At 42.6% G+C, this 15,500-nt stretch overlaps 1 protein-coding gene across 1 annotated transcript; it reads left to right on the top strand.

The window, feature by feature from the left end:
* Positions 1–256: 256 nt before the first annotated feature.
* TAGLN3 (transgelin 3) lies at positions 257–10,854 on the top strand. Its single transcript, XM_074983516.1, has 5 exons — positions 257–278; positions 594–775; positions 1,609–1,783; positions 9,090–9,192; positions 10,538–10,854. The coding sequence occupies exons 1-5, from the start codon at positions 257–259 to the stop codon at positions 10,677–10,679; spliced, it is 624 nt and encodes a 207-aa protein (XP_074839617.1). The 3' UTR covers positions 10,680–10,854.
* Positions 10,855–15,500: the final 4,646 nt, after the last annotated feature.

Raw genomic sequence — 15,500 nt, 5'->3', positions numbered from 1 at the left:
GAAAGGGAGCCGTCCTTGGTTATGCTGAGTAGGCAGGCCTTTTAATGGCTCTTAGCAACGCCCCTGCTTTGACCCTCCTCATATGTGAGGAAAATTAAATCAATACACTGCCTTTCAAGTCACCATGCGGCAGCAGCAGGGTCTTACAGCAGCCTTCAGCTCCTCTTAAATTTCTCAGTGCTTTTCCATTCGACGGTCTCTGGATTTCTAACCAGCACATCCTGACTACATCTCTGAAAGGATCTCTTGAGTTCTCATGCATAGTCTTCTTGTTATTAGCAAGAATTAGGTAGGCAATTTCAAAGTACTTCTGGATTTACTGGCAGTCAAGACATTGATCTGAGGCTCTAATTATAATCTCTTTGTCGCTAGAGCAGAAATCTCAGTTGGAATCTCTTTTAAATTAAACTGTCATTTGATTTTTTGCTGTTAAGATGTGGAAAAATTATTTTATTTTTTAACTGTGAAACAGTTAAAGCCAGTGCCTGCTTTTGTTCTGATTTTTGGCAGTCGATCTGCATTGATAGGGGCTGTTGTATATACGTAAATCTGTGTTAACAGAATTCTATAAATAATTTGTGTTTTTGTTCTAGAGATGGCTAACAGAGGACCAAGCTATGGTTTAAGCCGAGAAGTGCAGGAAAAGATTGAACAGAAATATGACCTGGAATTAGAAAACAAGCTAGTGGACTGGATTATTATACAGTGTGGCGAAAATATAGAACATCCACCTCCTGGAAGGCAAAATTTTCAGAAATGGTTAATGGATGGAACAGTAAGTGTTGATCTAATTTCATAAAAGCATTATTCATATGTGTACAATGGATCTTAGTATATTAACATTATACCTTAACTCTATATTTTCATCTGACTGCACTGGTCCATGGATTGTTTTTGAGTATATACTAGTATTGACTGTGGTATTACTGGTTTCTGTCTGATCTGGAGATTTTTGTTATTTCAGAATAATTTTTCTGTCAGTGTACTGGGATATGTATATTAAGTTTGACTAATTCTCATAGACTAATAGACTTGCTTTTTACAATAAACTTTGTATGTTCAGCTAAGGAAAGAAAATGTGGCGACTTGGGTGCATTTGGGTGCACACTGATTTGGGTGCATAGTGTTTTCTCCATGGGAATAATTATAGTGTTATTCGTTATATTCCACTGATTTATCAGAAAAACAAACAATAGCTACTGTTTGCACTGGACGGCAAGACTTGGCTACTGACTAATTATTGAGTCTCTGCCAACATTGCTTTAACAGTTTTTCAGTTGATAGCTCTTTGTTTTCTTGTTTTCTCTCACTGCTGTCAATTGTTACATAATGTCTAGTACAATTGTTTTATATCTTACAGCTGCTCAATGCATATTTGATCAGGTTATCAGTGTCATTTCTTAAAAGCTTTAATGGCACTTTAACACACTCAGATAGAAAACTACCAGTAGTATAAGTTTTTTTTATTAAAGAAATGATTTCTGTGAGAGATTCTATCCGTTTTAGAGCTTCACACAGCATAATCTAGTGCACAGAAATTATCTTCTGCTTTAGTGAGCTAGAATTAATTGATTTTTTAAACTTCTGTTTTCTATTTTAATCTCTCAGCTGTTGTGCAAATTAATAAACAGTTTACATCCAAAGGGCAAAGAACCCATTCCAAAGATCTCTGAATCAAAAATGGCTTTCAAGCAGATGGAACAAATTTCTCAATTTTTAAAAGCTGCTGAAATCTATGGAGTAAGAACAACAGATATTTTCCAGACAGTGGATTTATGGGAAGGTAAAAATAATAATGATATTGAATATTAGTTTGGTGTCTTCATTCTGCTTTGCTTTCATCTGCATTAACCGTGCGCTTTGTCTAATGAAAAAAATCTCTAATGTAATTATCTTTTGCCGCTGTTTGCTTTACCTCATTACCATTCTCTTTCATTGGTGCATTATCTCCTCCAAGGGATTTATATTACCCTAAGGACATAATGGAATCTTTTCAAATTAATGTCTTACCCTAAAGCCATCTTTGTGAGGGAACACCATAAACAGAATAAAACAAATGTTCTCCCATGCCACTTATTTCCAAGCAAAATAACAAGAGAACGTCGATGCTTCTTTGACAAGCTTTTATTGACCGTTTCATATTAAAAACGGGGCCTAAATTTTAGCTGTAAATTTGAGCCACAAAAATCATTACCCCAAAATGAATGTTTTAGCTTGTGTAAAGTCTTTTACAGTAATGATGACTAAATAAAAGCAAAAATCACTAGTGACCTGTAGGAGGTTTAGGTTTCCAGAGTTGTCAGCTCAACATTTTTCACCAGCATTAAAGTCTCTTTAAAAAGATCACTATGGAAACATCCAGCTAAAACCTGAGAATGCCACCATGATTTTACAGTAGCTCCAATCTACAAAGATTTATTCTGTTCCACATAGAAACTAGAAGTGGTCTATATTATTTTCCCATGAACCCCTGATTCTTTCTGAAAGGCTATTTGTATTGCTGCCTTTTACCTCCTGTGGTGATCCATCACTTTCTAGTGCTCCTACGAAGTGTGCCATGTGCTCCGGGGCTTCTCCAAGTAAAGTGCCACAGGGTGGAGGCAGTGCAAGGGCTCAGAGTGGAGATGACAGGCAATGTGTCGTTGAAGACATGAGTTGAGGTTTAAGAGGGTGGGTGAAAGAGAGCACATAGGGGACAGAACAATGTATGAAGAAGATGTCCTGTTGTAGATGGTCACTCCCTGGAATAAGGTGGGAGACTGCTTGGAGGGCACTAATGCTGGGTTCTTTACAGCATGTTCTCTGGTGTTTTGTCTAATCTAGGTATATTTTCATTACAGTTCACCTACATACATGTAATCTTCTTCATCCCAGGACTGGATATGCTTTAAGGCCAGGCTAGCTTACACAGCTGGGGTGGTGTGGGTTAGAGCCAGGGCTCTGCTTTCACTGGGACTGGAATCTGCCCACTTTGCAGTGAAGATGCAGGCAATGTCACCTGAGGATTCCCAGCCATGCCATTTCCTTCCCATAATCCCCTCCTGCAAGGCAGAAGAGTTCTCAGGCAATTGATAGAGTTGACAGGGAAAGAATCCTGGAGCATCACAGCATAGTCAACCACAGACTATGCCCCTCAACATGCACAAGTGAGATCAGACATAGTAGAGATACAGAAATGGAGACACGGCTTAGCTGTGGGAATGCTTATGCCTGGCCTAGGCTATGCTGGATGCTCAAACTCTGATGCCAAGTCACCTAGGTTAACTGTGCATGGAGGATGTACTCCCTGAAACTGACTGAAGTAAAAGATCCACAGTTAGTAAGCTGTTACAAGGGATGGGACCTTCATAGCGTGTGATCTTGCTCAATCTGTTTTCCGTATTAGCCTATTTCAGATGTTGTTTTGGCACCAATTTGTGTCCAGTAGTGATTTGATGTATGTGCTTAAAATTATATCATCTTGATTCTTACTAAGAAAAGGACAGTGTAGACCTCTACAACGCAAGCAATTGCAATGTATCTCAACCTTCTTCCTGTTTTCCTGTCCTGGCACCCCCACAGTTCTTCCAATGCAACTCAGTCCTGAAATTAATGCCCTTTGTTATTCCAGGCTTGATCTCCACATAAATTCTCACCCTTTACCATATTTGGGATCTGAGGCACTGCTGTGATTTCACTCGTGGGACTGTGGGTTGGAAAGAGTTAGAATACTGAAATACTGCAGTGATTCAGAGGGCAGGAAAGGGGTGTATCACTTCCTAGTTGCATCACCTCGCGTGCCAGAGAAAGATTCCCAGGTTGTCCTCTGTGAATCCCAGTGTCTGTTGGGAGGGAACTATGCTCTGAGTTGTCTAAATCCAAGGCAAGGGAGGATGGCCAAACAGCCCTTTTTGCCAGTAACATTTTCCCAACTGCTTTTTCTGCATGACTTTTGATAACAGATAAAAATATAACACCCCCACCCACCCTTGTCAGATTGTTTCAAACACACCAGCTAAGCCTGTCCCCAGCTTCACGTTGGTGGCTGTTTTGCCTAGGCTACATCAAGCAAGGTGAACCCGGTCTCCAAAGTTCTTGCTTTCTCTTTAGTACTGTTCTTATTTGCCTGTATGGGCCCAGGAAGCTTTCCTGCACTATGTTCTCAAACATCCTGATCCCCTGCTTGCTCCCTTTCAGTGCATTTGCCTGGTATATTTCTGGGTTGCTCAAATCAGCAATAAGCCAACCTCAATGGAGTGCAGACATGCATCTTTGGGTATTTAGCTATGTTTTTGAGGACTCTATTCCAGTGGTCTCCTCCAAAACAGTCCCTCTCTCCCTGAGGCTGATCCCATAGAAACACTTGGCGTGAAGGCCCAATGACTCCTGGATAACTTTGTCTCAGGGAGGATGGGGTCCTGCCAACAGCTCCTCCCAAGGACAAGTGAGAGGCCTTCTTTCTAGCACTAGGAGTGCCCAGTTCTGCCTCTGGGCTGTGCCTGTCCATATGTTCCCATGTGCATTGCAGAAGGGCATTTCAGATTGAGAAGAAATGGCAGCAGGGGACTAGAAAAGATGCTGCCAGTGATATTCATCATAATTCAGGAGAGTCAAAGGCAAGTGAGGGAAACTGCATTGTGGAGTCAAAAGTGTGGTGTGGGACCTAAAAGAGAGTGTTGATTAAACTTTTCTGCCTCTTAAAGGATAGAGCAAAGCTGACAAAAATCAGCATTAATTTACATGTTGAGCTTGTGTAGATCTAGGGTGATGGGAAGGTACCCAGTCTCCAATAGGGAGGTGGAAGATACTGAGGATACAGAGTGGTCCCTTTGCCTCACTGGCACGCACGCACGCGTGCGCGCACACACACACACACACACACACAGTCTTGCTGAGTTTGGCTTGACGGAAGGCTGAGAATGCGGAATGACTTGCATTTTAGGTGTGATCTGGTCCTATTTGTTCTCATCCCAAACACACATCTTGTCACATCTGACTTCAGGATGATGTTTCAGTCTGTCATACAGTAAGATGCTCATCATTCGGCGGGGCGGGGCAGGGTTGTGCCTCCATCTTCCATCCTCTCCTTCTCAGCCTTTCCTAAGCTACTTGTATCCTTTTGTGTTTTGCAATCTTTCCACAGCGCTGTTGGGCCTCCACACACAGTTAAAGACATTGCTCACATCCCATGTTTTCCATCAGGCTTCACACACTCGTCAGGGAGGTAGCCTAGAGCTCAGTCTTGGCTGTTGCTTTGTTTTGTTACATGACAATCATCCCCATCCCCATCTGTTTCTCCTGTGTCGTTTCTCCCACTCCCCACTGCTTTAAAGCAGAATGCTAGATGCAGGGGAGGCTACAGATGGCTCAGGAAGGCTTGTTACTGGTCTTTTGTTTTGAAAATTGCCATCACCCTCCGCTTCCTTCAATTTCAACTCTTCATCCCACCTCTGCTTCTCTTCTCCAACCCCAATGGTGCTTGCTCCAGTGAGGATGTCACATGGGCAATATTGTATTTAGCATCTGCTACAGCATATGGTATATCTGTTACCCCAGGGAGCACATAATTCTAAAACCTCATGCCATGCTCAGTATATTTGTGTGTGTTCTATCTGTCTCTAAGCTCGCCCTCTGTTAAACAAGGAGCAAAGCTGCTTCGGTTTGTGGTAAAGGTGGTAACTGTTTATATGAACAAATTAGCCTGTATAAATAAAATTCCCAGAGCCCTGCATTGACACAACCTGCATTTGCAATAATTATTAACTTGTATGTGACCTGTAATAAACACTCCTCTTTACGTATATATCTGCATCTGCACTCGGACTAATACAGTTGTCACTCAGGCTACGTCTACACAGCAGCGTTATTTTGGAATAATCTGTTCCGGAATAGCTAGTCTGAAATAGTTTATTTTGAAATAACACAGCTACACACAAGAATGCATTTCGAAATAGCACCCAGCTATTTTGAAATAGCATATCCTGACACGTTGTGCCTATTTCAAAATAGTGCTATTGGACACCAGTGTGGCTTATTTTGAAACTGTGCTATTCCATGTCTGAACAGTGCCTACTTTGAAACAGCTATTTCAAACTAGGCATTATTCCTCCTGCAACAAGGTTTATCAAATTCAAAATAATGCACCCACTATTTTGACACAATGTATGGGTAGTATAGATGCGCGCAAAGTAATGGCTGTTATCTTGAAATAACTTTGCTGGGTGGCCACAGCCTTAGAGCCCTGTCTGGATGCAAACATTTGCATTCACGTAAAAACAGTCATACTGGGCCAGACCAATGGTCCATCTGTCACAGTAACCCGACTTCTGCCAGTGACCAATGCCTGGAGCTTCATAGGGAATGAGCAGAATGGGCACTCCTCTAGTGATAAATCCCCTGTCACCTATTCCCAATTTATGGCATCCAAACCTCAGTGCATAAAGGTGATATACAGTGCAACCACATTTGCAGATGAAGATGTTCATGAATTTTTGTGGAGCTCTAAAATTCCTATCAATTTATAAGGGCAATATTATCGGCTATTCCAGTACAGTTGGAAGCTGCTAAATGTGTGGAGCTTGGGGATCTTACTCATCACAAACAATCCTATGTGCTTTGTGACTGAAGGTTACGTAAGTCATATCCCTTAATTTAATCTATGTGTTGCTAGGGAAATGCAGAATATAAATGTGTAAAGCAGTAGGCTTGATTTCTCAGGCACACACTTAGCATTGCAATGGCTTCTTTAGCAGTGCTTGATTGGAAATGGGTTTAGTTTAGCAAGCTATTTTCATTATATTTATTATGAAATGTCGTACATCTAACATTGTAAATTTTCAAGCGTATATTAAACCAGACATTCCCCATTTTCAAGAGTTTACTATCAAAGACAAACATTGTCATTCAGGAAACAGACAGTGGGTAAGCATGGTGGGGGTGGGAGGAAGGTAGGAAAGGGTTGTACTAGAAATGGGATGTGAGGAGAAGAGGAGAGAGGGCACATAAGAAAAGATTTTTCAGGCACTCAGCACCCAACATGGGCAAATCTAGTCAAACACTTCCATATGATTCCTGTGATTTTTTTTTAAAGAAATGAAAGCACATTTCTTTCCTATAGCATTTTTCATTGTTTTGATTAAGTGGAAAGTAAAAGAGAGTTTGGTTTTGTCCTCTTTCTCTTCCTTTTTCCTTTTCTCCCTGGGAGAAACACACACACACAACACACACCAAGGAAAGGGTGCGGGAGGGAGAGAAACTCAAGGGCTGTGTCTACACTTGCATTCCTCTTTTGAAAGAGGCATGCCAATGAGGGGAAATTGAAAATGCAAATGAGGTGCAGATTTACATATCTAGAACCTCATTTGCGTGTTCTTCTTTCGAAAGAAGACAAGCAGGGTTGACATGGCTCTTTCAAAAGTAAACCCCATCTTCGAAAGAACCCTTCTTCCGTTTTTTTATGGGAAGAAGGATTCTTTCAAAGATGGGGTTTACTTTTGAAAGAGCCGCGTCTACACTGCTTTTCTTCTTTTGAAAGAAGGATATGCAAATGAGGTGCCAGATAGATAGATAAATCTACACCTCATCTGCATTTCAATTTCCCTCGTTTGCATGCCTCTTTTTAAAGAGGAATGCTAGTGTACACACAGCCAAGGTGAAAGGAGGCAATTCTGGAGGTGGGGGCAGAACTGTTCAATGTTACCTAAAAGGAAAAATTACTGAAGAGCTTTCTGTGTTGTTTCGTTTTACAAAATGCACTAATGCAAAAATGTCGATCTACTTCATTGAAAAAAACCTGGTCTCGCATTTGGTGCCTAAGTAGGTGCCTCAACTCTTGTGAAAAATCTGTCCCTTGCTGGATAGGGAAGGGGGGGCGCTGTTCTAAGTGCAAGAGCAGCATGGGAGAAAGTGGGAATGTGAAGAGGGAGGACTGAGGTCAGGTCTATAGTAGGAAACTAAGTCAATTTCAGAGAAGCAGTTCTAGCTATGGAAATTGCATAGCTAGACTAGACTCATCTGAAATCAACTTACCTGGGCATCTTCACTATGGACGGTCGACAGGATAGTTTCTCCCATTGATTCCCCTTACTCCTTGCATCTCATGAGGTGACTGCGACTCCCTGAGAGGTTGATTTCACGTGTGCCTACTAGACATGTGAAATTGAACCCCGGAAGATAACCCTGAGCGGGTCAATCTACTGGTGTAGTGTAGCCAGAGCCTAAGTCAAGAATAACAATGGGAGTAGGACAGTGAGGCAGATGAAAGATGAAGGAAGGGCGATAGACTTGGGATGACAAAGAGCTTTGACAGTGAAACAAGGGTTTGAATTTGATGTAGCATGATGTAGGGAGCTCTTAAAGGGATTCACTGAATTAGTGGTTGGGTATTAGGGCAAAAACTGGGAGAATTATGGGCACAGTGACTCCCAAAGGACTGGAATATCCTCTCTTTGCAGTGGAGTCTTGCCTAGGAATCTCCAGACACTTCCTACAGTTGAGCAAGCATAATTGTCCTCATTTTATAGATGTGAAACTGAGTCATGGAGCTTTTTTGCACAGTGTATTAGTCGTCTGCACCAGAATGATTTGAACTGTAGTGTATACTATCACATGCTAACTTGTATTATGATAACAGTTGTACTAATGGAACACAATACAGTTGTCAATGCCATTGTGTCTGCAAGGCACACATCTGTTGGTGAATGATCTGGGTTTCTGACGTCTGAAGTGATATTTCTAAAGCAGAAGCTCCTGCACCCACCTGATGCTCGAGCATCTGCACTGCTTTTCTTCTTTTCAAAGTAGCTCTTTAGAGAGAAGACTATGCAAATAAAGTGCCAGATATGTAAATCTGTGTCTCATTTGCATTTTCAATTTCCTTCATTTGCATGCCTCTCTCGAAAGAGGAATGCTAGTGTAGACATAGCCCAAATGTGAAACAGGGATAATTCTGTGGACCTATGTCCTAGTGGCATTGCAGGGTGTAATTAATACCTTGGGAAGAAATCTCTGTGAAAGTGCTAAATGGTGCTGGCACAGTGGTATTGCTGTCCTGAGATCAGCTACTTCATATGCAGATTTTTAAAATTGATTTTCAACTTCCGGCTTTTTAGGGAAGGACATGGCTGCTGTGCAGAGAACCTTAATGTCTTTAGGCAGTTTGGCTGTCACTAAGGACGATGGATGTTACAGAGGGGATCCATCCTGGTTTCACAGGTAAAGTGCCAAGCGAAATCTCCCACAGCTGATGCATGATGGTAATGCTGTCTGTCTTTAAGCATGGATTTAAGAAACTAACTGGGGACTGATCAGCCTTCAAAATACCCTGGAAATTTTTCACAGTCTTGAGTGAGGGTAGCTAGTTCCTCCTAAGTTTTAGAAAGACCAGATCTTACACTAGTTCTTAATTAAGCTGAAGTGAATAAAGCCTGTTTTAAACTGAAATAGGAGTGTCCACACAAATATCTGCACAAATTTCAAAAGTCATTTAAGTGAAACTGTTGCAACTTTCATATGTGGACAAAACTGTAGATATTCACAGTCTGATTTTTCTCTCACTCCTCTGCTCTGATAATTCCTTAGAGGTCAGTGGGCCTGACTCTTCATTGCTTTGCACTTTATATACTCATTCAGGTCAGTGCAAAATACAACGAAATGCCACCTGGTCAGCATGATGGCTTTTTACACTCAGTTTGCACTGGAGTGAAATGCAAGATAATGGAGAATGAGGTTTAATGGAGCTGTACCAATGTAAAAGCTTGCTGACAGCAGAAGCAGTCTCTCCTGTATACCTCATATTTCAGTCAAGTCCCCTGAATGAAAAGCAGCAGTAGATCTTGTTATCAATCTGACTACTAAATACCAAATGGAGCACACCTAGCCCAGGAAAGTGTTTTTGATGATAGGAGTAATTCTAAACAATGTAACCTGTAGCTATACTCACCTGTTACTCATGTGCCTGGATCTCCCTTTGATCTCTTTGATCTCATTCACAGTTGCATCTGTCTTTATTAATAGTTACACTTCAACTTTATGGAGTTCATGAACGAATTATCCAGGGATGCCTTCCTCAAATGGTTAATTAAAAAGGAATCAAAATAACAGGTTGAATTAGTTCCCAAGGCTTTACCTAAAATAAAATGTGGAGGAAATGAATCACCGATAAAATTAAGTATTGGCAGAGTTTATAAAAATAGGGAAGGGAGAAATACTCTGTACGTGGCATTTTAGACAGCTTGCTTTTCAGGTTCTGGGGAAAAAAAATCGACAGAGGAAATATGGCTTTTTTTTTTTTCTATCAGTCTAGGCTCAGCTTGCATCTCTCCTAGAAGTGCAATGCTTTGTGGGTACCACAGGCCTGCTTGTTTGGCTGTTATGGTGTGCACTGCAGAAAAGCAGTTAGGTTTCCAGTATTGTGTGCCCCATGGGATGCCGAAATAAAGAATAAAATATCACATTCCAGAGAGAACACTTGTGAAGGGTCAGTTTCAGAATCATGAGGCCTTTGAAAACCATGTGGGCACAATCGGCTTGACCTTCTATTGTTTTTCTGTCTGCACAGGAAAGCACAACAGAACCGGCGAGGGTTTTCGGAAGAGCAGCTTCGTCGGGGACAGACTGTCATAGGCCTTCAAATGGGTAGCAACAAAGGTGCATCACAGTCTGGCATGACCGGCTATGGAATGCCAAGGCAGATTATGTAAATAGCTGTCTGTCTGTAGAAAACACATCTTCTACAGCATGAGCTGATTAGAAACATGTAACTAGTTCCCCTTCAGCCTGAAATATGGTTTTTAATAGTTTGCTTATTTTGAGTTTTTTTTCTAGCTGCAACTTTTTGACTGAGAACACTGATGTATGTGTTGTGTGCCAACTCACCCTGCGCACTGCTGCTCCCTACTGTTCACTTCTGAACTATGCAAGGACTCTGGTTTTTTGTATTTATTTATTTTCAAATCGTTACGTTCGGCATTTCTGTCTGACAAGCTCAATGTTGTATCTCAACAAGTAACCTCATCCATCAGATCAATGACAATACTGTTTGGTCTTCTAAAATAAAGACATTTACAAATCCATTTAGACTGAATCTTTAAATGAGAGAAAGCCCACAGTTTCCCACACAAGTTGCCTGTGTAGTAACAGAGAGGAAGCCATGCTAGTCTATACACTGTCAAAACAAAAAGCGGTCAAGTAGCACTTTAAAGACTAGCGAAATAGTTTATTAGGTGAGCTTTCGTGGGACAGACCCTCTTCTTCAGACCATAGCCAGACCAGAACAGACTCAATATTTAAGGCACAGAGAACCAAAAACAGTAAGCAAGGAGGACAAATCAGAAAAAGATAATCAAGGTGAGCAAATCAGAGAGTGGAGGGGTTGGGGGGTAGGTCAAGAATTAGATTAAGCCAAGTATGCAGACAAGCCCCTGTAGTGACTCAGAAAGTTCCCATCACGATTTAAACCATGTGTTAATGTACCAAATTTGAATATAAAAGCCAGCTCGGCTGCTTCCCTTTGAAGAACGGTGCGAAAGTTCTTTTTCAGTAACACACATACCTTTAGGTCATTAATAGAATGCCCCATTCCATTAAAATGTTGACTAACTGGTTTGTAGATCTGGAGTGTTTTGATGTCTGTTTTGTGCCGATTAACCCTTTGTCTAAGGGAGTTAGAAGTCTGTCCAATATACAAAGCATATGGGCATTATTGGCACGTGATGGCATATATGATGTTAGTGGAGGAGCATGAGAAAGTGCCCGTGAGTCTGTGAGTAACCTGGTTACACAGACCCCTCTGCCACATGTAGAACATTGGTGAACCTCCAGGAGTGAATTAGGTAGCTGTCTAGCATCTCTATCTCTTCTCTTTACTTGTGCAACATTCAGCAACTGCTTGCTGGAAACCGCGTGTGCACAGAATGGTATTACCCAAGGTGCTGTTGCTGCAACTGTGAACCTACTTCTTCATGTGCAAGTCGCATCTGAAGCAGGGTGTACTCAAAGCTATTTCAGCTCCTGAAGTAAGGTGATGGGACTGCACTGGAGCTGTACCCGGCATGCATTGGGCTTATAATGTCGATGATCGGATAAATGTTAGAATTTATGACCCTTGTGACCTGAATTCTTTTCCACACCACTCCAGTGACAAAAGCAAAGTTTTGTCCATAATAGAAATATGCCAGAGCAGAGTTCCCTCCAACTTTTTCCATCCATGGGTGGAATAAAGTCTGTTGTGTGCACTGAAACGTGCAGATGTGCACCACCAGCAGAAACATATGCATTGGGTATTTGTGGGAGCTCTGATGACCAACTGGGCAGCACTTGAATCTTGTTGGGGTGGGGGTTGGGGGGGCGTTGCCCAATTACTCAGTCTACAGGGAACATTGCCTCAGAGTAGCAACTATCACCTTCCTTGTACAGAGAAGGAAACAAGCAGGAGACCTACTTGTGGGCATATGTAAGTTGATGATGATTTACTGGATTAAACATGGTATCTTGAGGGAGACTGGCTCCTTCAGAGGGACAGATCAAGTTTCAACCTCTCTGTACTTCAGTTTCCAATTGCATAAACTGAGCTAATGAGATTTCACTGGCTCCACAAGTGTGTTACAACTAAGGCCTAGCTAACTATTTTTGTTTTTCATCATTAAAGTGGCATCAAGAGGCTCTGAGAGTGATAATGGCCCTATTGTGCTGGAAGCTCAGTGTGTGTGTGAGTGTGTATATAATGAGAGCATGAACTACACATGCGAGTACTGAGTCTAAATTCAACCTATTGATAATGACAATGGAAGGAAATGCACTCCACAAAAAGTCAGGGTGAAGTTCAGCCAGCTCAATTACAGGGAAGTCAAAGGACTATTTAGAAAACAGGGATGTGCTTTAAATAACAAGTAATGAAGGTGAACCACATGACAGCTTTCGCTCATTAGTAAGTTTGCCAGCAGCCTCTGTGGCTGAAATTTCCATCAATAACACCAACTTTGTGAGGAAGCAAGAAAAACAGCATGCTAACATTAAGCTAGTCCTGCTCAACACCTTTGTGTTCCATGTAGCCCACTGTACTCCAATGTCCAGTAATTAACAGTGACAATTGCCAGTGACAAACTGCAATGCAGATGGTGTCAAGGGTGGAAGAGTGCCTTGGACCCACAAAGCACTTAGGCATTGCAAAGCCTAATTTTTAGCTGCCTGAAAAAATCAATGGACTAACACAGTGAGCCGCAAAGCCTGAGTTCAAGCACCTGGACTCCCTCTAATATGCAGCAGGAGAAATAGGCCCTTGAGAATATGATCTGCTAGGCAGGCTGAAACTGACAAGAGTATTTTGTAGGCCTCAGAGAACTGAGTGCCTAAATCCAGGCTCCAGTAGGCTTTACAAGTTTGGTTGGCTGTATTTCTAGAGATTTCATTGCATGACATAACCTTTAATTAAATATCAGACTTTGCATCCTGGAGGGCTGGCAATCTTACTTTAGGAAGGTGCTTATCTTTGCCTGAGATTCGCAGCTTGGAGGCTGTTTCCTGCAGCTATACAGGCTGGAGGAAGGGGTGTTGGACCCATAGTCTCCCACCTCCTCGGTGGGTGTAGTAAAAGCCAGTCTCTAAGGTCATTTTTATACACTCCCCCTGGCTCAGTGCCTATTTAAATATTTCTGTACAGCAGAGTAGCTTCAACAAGAAAGACTGATAGAAGCCCTCATAAGCATATCACACAGACTCCTGGTAAGCGCATTTTTCACAGACCCTGTTCAAATTCCTTCCCCTCATCAGGAAAAGTGGGAATTTGGGGTCAATTGGCTCAGGTGCTCTCACATCCCAGGTGAGTGCTCTCACCATTGGGCTAAATATTATAGGAAGGATACCATCATCTCTTGCCACTGGAGTGTGAATGGGACATGACCTGGTGGGCATGCTATGAACAAACGTGTTTGATTGGGCCCCACAGAGAAGATAAATGGGCAAATGCATACATACCTGGTTTATGGCTCACATGGGGGCTTCATTGTGATACAATTGCCTGAGTGCCTATAGTGAGGCAGCAGTGTGTATGCCAAGAGACAGAAACTTAGGCACCCGGGGAACTGTGCTATGAAAGATGACAGCTCTGTGTGTGTGTGTGTGTGTGTGTGTGTGTGTGTGTGTGTGTGTGTGTGTGTGTGTGTGTGTGTTGTGGCTCACAGGGGTGCTTACAACTGGGATTTATGTACCTCAATATAGGCTTTAGATGCCTAAGTTCCTTTGTGGGTTTGAGCCAGTGATTTTAATGAGGCCCAGATTAGCGAGCTGGTAGCTCAGGATTTTATTCCCCTCTCTGCAATTGTTTCTCTTTGACCTTGATCAAATTCTTTAATTGCTCTGCCTTGCTTTCCCCATACATACAGTAATACTTATTTCATGGAGGTGGCATTAACTCATTAATGTTTATGAGTGTGCATGTAAGTAGGTAGTCCGTCGTGTCCAACAATGATGTCTTGAGCTTGCACAGGCTCATCGGTTGTGGACTTGCACGTGGCTGAGGAGTCCAAGCTTTGAACGGCATGGGCATTCACAGTGGGGGCAAGGGAATTGTCCTGGCTCTGTTGGTGTGGCTGCTGCTGTTGCTTTCTTCCTCTCACGAGCATCAACGAGGTGTACGCATCGCTGCTCTTCGAAGTTGTCATACGCGTGTCGCATGAGAGCACTCCAGCATGTTCAGTCTTTTGCATTCTGCTCTAGCTGATCTGGTTTTAAACCAGCATGAGCAATGTGGGCCTTCACACAGTCTTCATACCTCTTGCGGAGCCTGCCTTGATTCCTTTTGCCCTGGGAGAGCTCGCTGTAGAGGAGTTGCTTAGGGATTCTTGACTTCTCCATTTGTGTGACATACCGGCTGTGTCTACACTAGCCCCAACCTTCGAAATGGCCACGCAAATGGCCATTTTGAAGTTTAGTAATGAAGTGCTGAAATGCATATTCAGCACTTCATTAGCATGCGGGCGGCAGCAGCACTTCAAAATTGATGCGCCTCGCCGCCGTGCGGCTCGTCCTGACGGGGCTTCTTTTCGAAAGGACCCTGCCTACTTTGAGGTCCCCTTATTCCCATCAGCTCATGGGAATAAGGGGACTTCGAAGTAGGCAGGATCCTTTCGAAAAGGAGCCCCATTGGGACGAGCCGCGCAGCGGCGAGGCGCATCAATTTCGAAGTGCTGCGGCTGCCCGCATGCTAATGAAGCGCTGAATACGCATTTCAGCACTTCATTACTAAACTTCAAAATGGCCATTTGCGTGGCCATTTTGAAGTTTGGGGCTAGTGTAGACGTAGCCACCCTGTCCAGAGAAGCTGGGCTTTCAGAATCATGGCTTCAATGCTCGTGGTTCCTGCTCCGTCCAGGACTTCCAGGTTCGTAACTCTGTCCTGCCATCAAATGTGCAGTATCGACCTCAGGCTGTGTGTGTAGAAGCGCTCCAGCAGTTTTATATGCTTTCTGTACAAGGTCCGGGTTTCACCGCCATGCAGGAGACTGGTCAGGACTACAGCCTTGTAC

The sequence above is a fragment of the Carettochelys insculpta genome, chromosome 1 (genome assembly GCF_033958435.1).
Source record: "Carettochelys insculpta isolate YL-2023 chromosome 1, ASM3395843v1, whole genome shotgun sequence".
NCBI classification, from domain to species: Eukaryota; Metazoa; Chordata; order Testudines; family Carettochelyidae; genus Carettochelys; species Carettochelys insculpta.
This window is presented reverse-complemented; position numbering and strand designations above follow the sequence as displayed.

Coding starts and splice junctions, on each gene's coding strand:
- TAGLN3 (XM_074983516.1), top strand. CDS start 257: ATGCATAGTCTTCTTGTTATTA. Junction 279..593: donor GCATAGTCTTCTTGTTATTA/GCAAGAATTAGG, acceptor TTTTTGTTCTAG/AGATGGCTAACAGAGGACCA. Junction 9,193..10,537: donor GATCCATCCTGGTTTCACAG/GTAAAGTGCCAA, acceptor CTGTCTGCACAG/GAAAGCACAACAGAACCGGC.